A 10,061-nucleotide genomic window follows, 5' to 3' on the forward strand; every position below is an offset into this window, starting at 1 on the left:
TCTGAGAAACCGAATCAAAGATCGATATATCATATCTTGAATTGCAAAATACAAAATCAATTACAAAATGAAATAAATCAGTTTGTAATTCCAATTGCTAAATACAAAATCAGTTTGCAGTTGAAAAAACACAAAATACAAATGCGGTTTGCGTTTTGCGATTCGAATTGTTAACTGCAAACTGCAGACCAACTTGATATTAATGAAACACACGCGCTCGGAGTGTCTCATTTTCCATAAAGGAGCGGTGATCATGTGACTAAGATATCGAGTGCTCAACGCTGAGGTCGTGTGTTCGAGCCCAGTTGTCGTGCGCGAATAGATTCTAATATGATTTAGATACATAGAAAAACACGGGGTTTTCTGTTTGGCCAAATTATTAATTTGAAATATTGTACAAAGGTCTTTACCTGGCACCGTTAAACATTCCGTATATGTAAATTTTAGTATATAAGTTGGTTTCCTAGTGCAGATTAAGCTAATGTCAGCTATCACATGTATTTCAAAAGAGATATTTTATCGTATTTGCAGAAGGTACCTGTGTCAGCATTGTGCGTTCAAGTTCGACGTCTTTCACGCTGTTTTTTATAATTGAGCCGTGCCATGAGAAAACCAACATAGTGGGTTTGCGACCAGTATGGATCCAGATCAGCCTGCGCATCCGCACAGTCTGGTCAGGATCCATGCTGTTCGCTAACAGTTTCTCTAATTACAATAGGCATTGAAAGCGAACAGCATGGATCCTGACCAGACTGCGCCGATGCACAGGCTGGTCTGGATCCATACTGGTCGCAAACCCACTATGTTGGTTTTCTCATGGCACGGCTCATATTATCATTTTTCAAAATTATTTTTCGACTCAAACTTTGATAAAAAGTTGTTATCAAATCTTTTTGCAAGGAGAGCAAATCGTTAAAAATGAAAAATCTACTGGGTTCCCACATGCATGAACACTAAAAAAATAATTTAATCCTATAATGTATATAAGCGCCTCGGCAAAATTGATCGTTGCGGTCTTTTAATCAATGCGAAAGTATAGCTCTGTTGGGCATGTTATATTAAACTACGGATAATATCACATGCGCGGAAAAATATGTTGTTTTTTTTTTTGAAATTATGTATAATAATTCTTAACAAAATTGAGCATAAAAAATTCACTGTGGTGGCTTTCGTACTTTGTGGGATGTGTGTAGAAACAAAGGAATAATATCGCAATTATGGAGCGTTAAACCAAACTTTAATGGTTTTTTATCGTTTGGCAATTGTTACTCGTTACGTTTCATTCTGATGTTGCCATTTTTACAATATAATGTGGTACATTTTTATTCTAATGTGGTAATTTGTCATTTGGAAGTGGTAACTTGTCAATAGGCAGTGGTAACTTGTCATTCGTCAGTGGAATATTGTCATTCGGCAGTGGTGACTTGTCATTCGGAAGTTGTAACTTGTCGTTCGTTAGTGGTAACGTGTCATTCAGCAATGATAACTTGTCATTCGTCAGTGGTGATTTGTCATTCGGCTGTTGTAACTTGTCATTCGGCAGAAGTACATTTTGTAACTTGTCATTCGACAGAGGTAACTTGTCATTCGGCAGTGCTTATTTGCCATTCGGCTGTTGTAACTCATCATTCGGCAGAGGCAACTTGTCATTCTGGAGTTGTAACTTATCATTCAGCAGTGGTAAATTGTCATTCGGCAGTGGTACTTGACATTCGGCAGTACTTATTTGCCATTTGGGAGTTGTAACTTGTCATTCGTCAGTAATGATTTGTCATTACGCAGTGCTACTTGTCATTCGGCAGGGGTGACTTGTCATTTGGTAGTTGTGACTTGTCGTTCGTTAGTGGTAACTTGTCGTTTGGCAATGGTAACTTGTCATTAGTCAGCGGTGATTGGTCATTCCGCAGTGCTACTTGTCATTAAGATGTTCTAACTTGTCATTCGGCAGTGGTGACTTGTCATTCGGGAATTGTAACTTGTCGTTCGTTAGTGGTAACTTGTCGTTCGGCAAAGGTAACTTGTCATCCGTTAGTAGTGATTTGTCATTCGGCTGTTGTAACTTGTCATTCGGCATTGGTACATTTTGTAACTTGTCATTCTACAGTGTTAACTTGTCATTCGGCAGTGCTTATTTGCCATTAGGCTGATGTAACTTGTCATTCGACAGTTGTAACTTGTCATTCGGGAGTTGTAACTTGTCATTCTTCAGTGGTAACTTGTCATTCGGCTGTGGTAACTTGTCATTCTGGAGTGCTTATTTGTTATTTGGCAGTGGCTACTTGTCATTCGGAAATGGTAACTTGTCATTCGGGAGTTGTGAGTTGTCATTCGGCAGTGGTGACTTTTCATTCGGCAGTGGTAACTTGTCATTCGGCAGTGGTGATTTGTCTTTCGGCAGTGCTTCTTGCCAATTAGCTGCAGTAACTTGTCATTCGGCAGTGGTAACTTGTCATTCTGCAGTGGTGACTTGTCATTCGGCAGTAATGACTTACATTCGGCAGTGCTTTTTGTCATCTGGGAGTTGTAACTTGTCATTCGTCAGTGGTAATTTATCATTCGGCAGTGGTGATTTGTCATTCGGCAGTGCTACTTGTCATTCGTTAGTGGAGACTTGTCATTCGGCAGTAGTACATGTCATGCGGCAGTGGTGACTTGTCATTCGGGAGTTGTAACTTGTCGTTCGTAAGAAGTAACTGGTCGTTCGGCAACGGTAGCTTGTCATTCGTCAGTGGTGATTTGTCATTTGGCAGTGCTACTTGTCATTCGGCCGTTGTAATTTGTCATTTGGAAGTGTTAACTTGTCATTTGTCAATGGTGATTTGTCATTCGGCAGTGATACTTGTAATTCGGCTGTTCTAACTTGTCATTTGGCAGTTGTTATTTGTCATTCGGCAGTGCATGGTAACTTGTCGTTCAGCTGTTGTAACTTGTCATCCGGCAGTCCTAACTTGTCTTTCGGCAGTTGTAACTTGTCATTCGTTAGTTGTTACTTGTGAAACGTTAGCGAGAACTTTTAATTTTGATTTTGTCATTTTTCTTGATCTTGTGGTATATATTTAATATGATATTTCGTTGCCTTTCGAAAGTGTCTACTTGACATTCGACGTCGGTAACTTATCAATCGGCAGTTGTTTATTCTTAAGTGGTAACGTTTCACACTTGTGGTGTCCCTTTTTTATATCATTTTGTGGCATTTTTCATGCTGATATGATTACTTGTCACTAGGCACTTGTTACTTGCCATGCATTAGTGGTAGCTTTTAAATCTGGTGTTGTCACTACATTATTATCTTGCATTATATTTTCATTCTGGTATAGATTGATCTCATTCGTTGTAACTTGTCATTCTTTAGTGTTTTCATTTTGTTGTCGTCACTTTAAATCATGTTTTGGCATATTTTCATGCTGATGTTGTCTCTTTGCATCATGTTGTGGTATATTTTCATGCTGGTGTTGTCTCTTTGCATCATGTTGTGGTATATTTTCATGCTGGTGTTGTCTCTTTACATCATGTTGTGGCATATTTTGATGCTGATGTTGTCTCTTTGCATCATGTTGTGGTATATTTTCATGCTGATGTTGTCTCTTTACATCATGTTGTGGTATATTTTCATGCTGATGTTGTCTCTTTGCATCATGTTGTGGCATATTTTCATGCTGGTGTTGTCTCTTTACATCATGTTGTGGTATATTTTCATGCTGATGTTGTCTCTTTGCATCATATTGTGCTATATTTTCATGCTGTGTTCGTCCTTTATCATGTTGTGGCATATTTTCATGCTGGTGTTGTCCTTTGCATCATGTTGTGGCATATTTTCATGCTGGTGTTGTCTCTTTGACATCATGTTGTGGCATATTTTCATGCTGGTGTTGTCTCTTTACATCATGTTGTGGCATATTTTCATGCTGGTGTGTCCTTTGCATCATGTGTGGCATATTTTCATGCTGATGTTGTCTCTTTGCATCATGTTGTGGCATATTTTCATGCTGGTGTTGTCTCTTTGCATCATGTTGTGGCATATTTTCATGCTGGTGTTGTCTCTTTGCATCATGTTGTGGCATATTTTCATGCTGGTGTTGTCTCTTTACATCATGTTGTGGCATATTTTCATGCTGGTGTTGTCTCTTTGCATCATGTTGTGGCATATTTTCATGCTGATGTTGCCTCTTTGCATCATGTTGTGGCATATTTTCATGCTGATGTTGCCTCTTTACATCATGTTGTGGCATATTTTCATGCTGGTGTTGCCTCTTTACATCATGTTGTGGCATATTTTCATGCTGGTGTCTTCTCTTTACATCATGTTGTGGCATATTTTCATGCAGATGTTGTCTCTTTGCATCATGTTGTGGCATATTTTCATGCTGATGTTGTCTCTTTGCATCATGTTGTGGCATATTTTCATGCTGATGCTGTCACTTTGCATCTTGTTGTGGTATATTTTCATGCTGATGTCGTCACTTTAAATCATGTTGTGGTATATTTTCATGCTGATGTTGTCTCTTTGCATCATGTTGTGGTATATTTTCATGCTGATGTCGTCATTTTAAATAATGTTATAGTATATTTTCATGCTGATGTTGTCTCTTTGCATCATGATGTGGCATATTTTCATGCTGGTGTAGTCTCTTTACATCATGTTGTGGCATATTTTCATGCTGGTGTTGTCTCTTTGCATCATGATGTGGCATATTTTCATGCTGGTGTTGTCTCTTTGCATCATGATGTGGCATATTTTCATGCTGGTGTTGTCTCTTTGCATCATGATGTGGCATATTTTCATGCTGGTGTTGTCTCTTTGCATCATGATGTGGCATATTTTCATGCTGGTGTTGTCTCTTTGCATCATGTTGTGGCATATTTTCATGCCGGTGTTGTCTCTTTGCATCATGTTGTGGCATATTTTCATGCCGGTGTTGTCTCTTTGCATCATGTTCTGGCATATTTTCATGCCGATGTTGTCACTTTGCATCATGTTGTGGCATATTTTCATGCAGATGTTGTCTCTTTACATCATGTTGTGGCATATTTTCATTGGTCTCTTTAAATCATGTTGTGGCATATTTTCATGTTGGTGTTGTCTCTTTACATCATGTTGTGGCATATTTTCATGCTGGTGTTGTCTCTTTGCATCATGTTGTGACATATTTTCATGCCGGTGTTGTCACTTTGCATCATGTTGTGGCATATTTTCATGCCGATGTTGTCACTTTGCATCATGTTGTGACATATTTTCATGCCGTTGTTGTCTCTTTGCATCATGTTGTGGCATATTTTCATGCCGGTGACGGCACTTTGCATCATGTTGTGGCATATTTTCATTCCGGTGTCGTCTCTTTGCATCATGTTGTGGCATATTTTCATGCCGGTGTCGGCACTTTGCATCGTGTTGTGGCATATTTTCATGCCGGTGTCGTCTCTTTGCATCGTGTTGTGGCATATTTTCATGCCGGTGTCGGCACTTTGCATCATGTTGTGGCATATTTTCATGCCCGTGTCGTCTCTTTGCATCATGTTGTGGCATATTTTCATGCCGGTGTCGTCTCTTTGCATCATGTTGTGGCATATTTTCATGCCGGTGTCGTCTCTTTGCATCATGTTGTGGCATATTTTCATGCCGGTGTCTTCTCTTTGCATCATGTTGTGGCATATTTTCATGCTGGTGTCGTCTCTTTGCATCATGTTGTGGTATATTTACATGCTGATGTCGTCACTTCACATCATGTTGTGGTATATTTTCATGCTGATGCTGTCACTTTGCATCTTGTTGTGGTATATTTTCATGCTGATGCTGTCACTTTGCATCATGTTGTGGTATATTTTCATGCCTGATGCTGTGACTTGTCTTTGGCAGCGGTAGCTTTCATTCGGTAGTGCTAACTTGTCTTTCAAGTAACCACTGTTGAACGACGAATGAAAATAAACAGTCAAACTCGTGTTTGCCGTTCCAAACACGCGGGAGCTATTCATTAAAAACAATTGTTTTATACAGTTTTACCCGACATTTTCAAACAATATCATATTTTAACTAGATTTAAGTTCATTGATCTTAATGTACTAACTAAAAGTACGTACAATTCGTGATATCTATAAACTAACCTAGATAAAACTTTATTTTCGTCGAAACACTTCAATGTTTTAAGGACGATTGATATGATTGAATCTTATGCGGGTCAACACATTTCCTGTTTATGGTTCCCTTACAATAGCAAGTCAGTTGGCTTATAATTCTTCACGAAAACTGTCCAAACATAAAGAGAATACTAATTTAAAAATACTAAAAAACTTCAATAGTTGTTGTGTTATAAACAACAGCTAGGTCAATATTTTGAATTAAATCCAAACAACACCAAATCATAGAAAACTAGAAATGTGTCCATGGGACACAGATGCCCCCACTACATGACAAAGGACACAAATTTTTTCCTAGGTCAGGGGCCATAACTCCTACAATACTGAATGAATCCGGACGCGAAACCCCAGGTGCTGACCAACATTCCTTTAAACTTTGGTGACTCTAGGTCAAATACTTTTGGAGCTATGCGCGACACAACATTAAAATGACCAATTTTTAACTAAGTCAGGGGCCATAACTCCTATATGACTGAGTGAATCCGGACGCGAAACCCCAGGTGCACAACTGCACATGCTGACCAACATTCCTGTAAACTTTGGTGACTCTAGGTCAAATACGTTTGGAGCTACGTGCGACACAACATTAAAATGACAAATGTTTTACTAAGTCAGGGGCCATAACTACAACACAACTGAATGAATCCGGACACAAAACCCCAGGTGCACAACTACACATGCTGACCAACATTCCTGTAAAGTTTTGTGACTATAGGTCAAATACTTTTGGAGCTAGGCGCGACACAACATTAAAATTACCAATTTTTACAAAGTCAGGGGCCATAACTCCTACATGACTGAATGAATCCGGACGCGAAACCCCAGGTGCACAACTACACATGCTGACCAACATTCCTGTAAAGTTTTGTGACTCTACGTCAAATACTTTTGGAGCTACGCGCGACACAACATTCTCGGAAGGACGGACGGACGTTCTAACGAAACGGTATTTATGTGACACCCCCATTGTTCTCTCTATTGTTCTAACAGTCACATAAAAAGAAAAAGGTCACATAAACAGAACGGAATGAATGACATCAAAGAGAAAGTACCATTATGCAGTCACTTAACCATCATTTCGCGGGCACGGAAGGACGGACGGCAGACGGACAGACAAGGGCAAATCTATATGACCCCCCACCCCCCATCCCCCTAAAGTGGGGCATAAAAATGGTTGTCTTTCATGAACATAGAAATTGAACAGCAAATACAACACGTATATACTGTATAAAACAGGTTTCAGTTCACTGCTATATGCATTTAATTCCAGAAAAAAGACTGCAGACAGGGGCAACATACTTTTAGACAGATCAGCGTCTTTATAAACTGTTACATATCTTCGTTTTGATTCATTTGCAATGATGTCCCAGTGCTGTAATTTAACATAACTAAGTTTAACGTAGTTTTCAAGGATTATTCACTTTGATTTCTTTACATATGACATCCATTTCTGTGGTTTGGTGATATACTGCTAAAACTTCTGCTAAATCTTTTTCTATATCTACATTGCTATAAAATTGCCGTAACTATAGCATTATTATGTTTGGGTTTGTTTGTTTTATTTGTTTGTAATCCTATTTATAGTCGCCATAGGTAACCAATATTGGCGGCTACTCCAAAATATTGTTAGTAATGTAATGTTAGTGAGAAGATATGGCAAGAAGCAGAAGACGCTCCAATTGCAGTTACTAAGCGTGCCAGATGTAAAGCACCCATAAACGGGAATCTTGTGGTGGGTCTTTATCTTATTCAAACAAATGATCATTTGATATATTTAAGGATACTGTTCAAAATGATTCCCGTATCCTGCATTTTAAGTGACACTTAATACTTGATCATGATGATTAAAATACTAGCCAATCGTTGCGCGTTCTTATACGGTTGACATCCGGTAAATTAATGCCTTAAGCAGGCGCGCACGACTTTCGCAGGTTACTTGTAGTAAGGCAACGGGTGAAAGCAGTAAGTATTTTTTACAAAGTACAGATAAGAAATGGATTTAACTTACTTAAATACATATTTATTTACACTCGACTAAAATGGAAATCTGCAAATGAAATAAATAAATAAGTAAATGAATATGTAAATAATTATATAAAGTTAAATTGTAAAACAAGAGGCGGGTAATTCTACAATGTGTATACATTGTACACGCTTTTCACTGGATATGTTTTTCTTTTGTTATATTTTCTGCTTAAAACACACAAAATTACTCGAATAAATAAATGAATATTGCTTTTTAAACTTTTAATTTTTAGATTTGCAGTTCAGGATGACAAAGCCGACTATTCTCTCTGCGGTCATGCTAGTTTTCTTGGTGACCAACGGATACTGCAGGAACGACAATGACAACGTTTTGCGGTTTGAAAATAATCCCCACTTCACGTTCCAAGGCTGCATGCTTCGTTGCTTGGACAAAGACCTGTGTTGCTCATGTAAGGAGTCTGGCAAACTGTCGATGAATGCAGCGATGGTAAACGATTTCAGTAAAACCTGTTCTGCCTCAGACGACGATGTGAAATGTTCTACTAGATGGGTCGATTCCTGGATGAATGTTGAACGTAGTGGAGCCAGCAACTGCACTGTACAGGGCAATGTTGAGAAAGAACTTAACAAATGTGTTAGAAAGTGCAAAGGAAATCCTTTGTCGAAACCACTGGACCCTTATCACCCCTTACATTATCCAGGTCATCTCTCCGAACCTTCGGACCTTTCTAGCTACACTGAACCAGACTTCACCGAATTTTGCAACGACATTCGAGCGGGCGGTATCTTATGTACGATCTACGGAAAGGACAGCTACACCGCAGGCAACACACTTTGTCGCACTGGGCATAGTTGCGGTTACCATGGTCATAAATATTCCTGGTGTTACGTCGATTTTAGTGGCCACTGGGACTATTGTTGCACTGGACCATGTGGGTTTGAGAAAGGAACATCCTACATGTGGTGTAAAGCTGGAAGTGAGTGGCAGTATTGTGGAAATGCTGGCACAACAGATATCCAAGGAAGAAAATGTCTGACAGGATTTCCATGCGGGGTGCACCAGGAAGAAGGGAAAGCGGATTATTTCTGGTGTTACGTGGACATGAAAAAGAACTGGGATAGATGCTGCGAACCATGGGATCCCTGCACTCCGAAAGGTGAAATATACGGGTGGTGCTACACTGGATACAAGAAGAAGACGATCTGGAAGAAGTGTAGAAAAGTCGAGGAATGAACTATGTTTTATTCTTTCCAGTAACCTGATGTCCTCCGGCAATTTTCTAATGACTAACCCTTGATGTGTTTGTTGGTGTGTGTTCATATAACCATTTTATATTACAGTATGAGATTGATGACGTGTACAAATAAGATTTTCATTATATATATTCAATAAAAGCAACTGTTTCAAAATTCAGAACAATGCAGTATTACAAATATAATATATGCACCTGTATAAAGTACCTACTGTAGCAAACTAGCTTTTCAGTTCACTGGACATTTTATAGAATATTGATTATCGCACAACCTGTTTTCTCTTTACTTATCAATATGTTTAGTAAAACTGATAATGTAAGATAATTTGAGTTTGATGGTCAGATTCCCGACTAGAAGATTTATCACTTTTTGTACATATTGTCTTATATCGACAATTAACTGGATAAAATACATTTAATTTGGTATAAACCAAACATGGACATGTTTCTTCAATAAATATCTTATTAAACTTTAAGCGGGTTTTTATTATTATATAAGAGAAAACCTGTATTAGTGACATGATATAATTATTGCTTAATTAGTATTTAAAAATACTGGAAAATCGTTGTTGTTCTTATTCTTATGTTGTTCCAGAAACTAGAAACTAATATGTTGTAATTCAGTCATCTAAGGCAAATCAGATTCTACCATATCTTTCATATAAATGTTGTTTGTGTTGTCATGGCAAC

The 10,061-nt window shown here is 38.4% G+C and overlaps 1 protein-coding gene across 1 annotated transcript; it reads left to right on the forward strand.

Moving 5' to 3' along the window:
* The first annotated feature begins 7,960 nt into the window (after positions 1 to 7,960).
* LOC123524297 (uncharacterized) lies at positions 7,961 to 9,847 on the forward strand. Its single transcript, XM_045302381.2, has 2 exons — positions 7,961 to 8,094; positions 8,391 to 9,847. Exon 2 carries the CDS (start codon positions 8,405 to 8,407, stop codon positions 9,350 to 9,352), a length of 948 nt encoding a protein of 315 aa, XP_045158316.1. The 5' UTR covers positions 7,961 to 8,094; positions 8,391 to 8,404; the 3' UTR covers positions 9,353 to 9,847.
* Positions 9,848 to 10,061: the final 214 nt, after the last annotated feature.

The sequence above is a fragment of the Mercenaria mercenaria genome, chromosome 3 (genome assembly GCF_021730395.1).
Source record: "Mercenaria mercenaria strain notata chromosome 3, MADL_Memer_1, whole genome shotgun sequence".
In the NCBI taxonomy this organism is placed as follows: Eukaryota; Metazoa; Mollusca; class Bivalvia; order Venerida; family Veneridae; genus Mercenaria; species Mercenaria mercenaria.

Bases quoted from the DNA above. Each gene is read 5' to 3' on its own strand.
- LOC123524297 (XM_045302381.2), top strand. From the start codon at position 8,405: ATGACAAAGCCGACTATTCTCTCTGCGGTCATGCTAGTTTTCTTGGTG.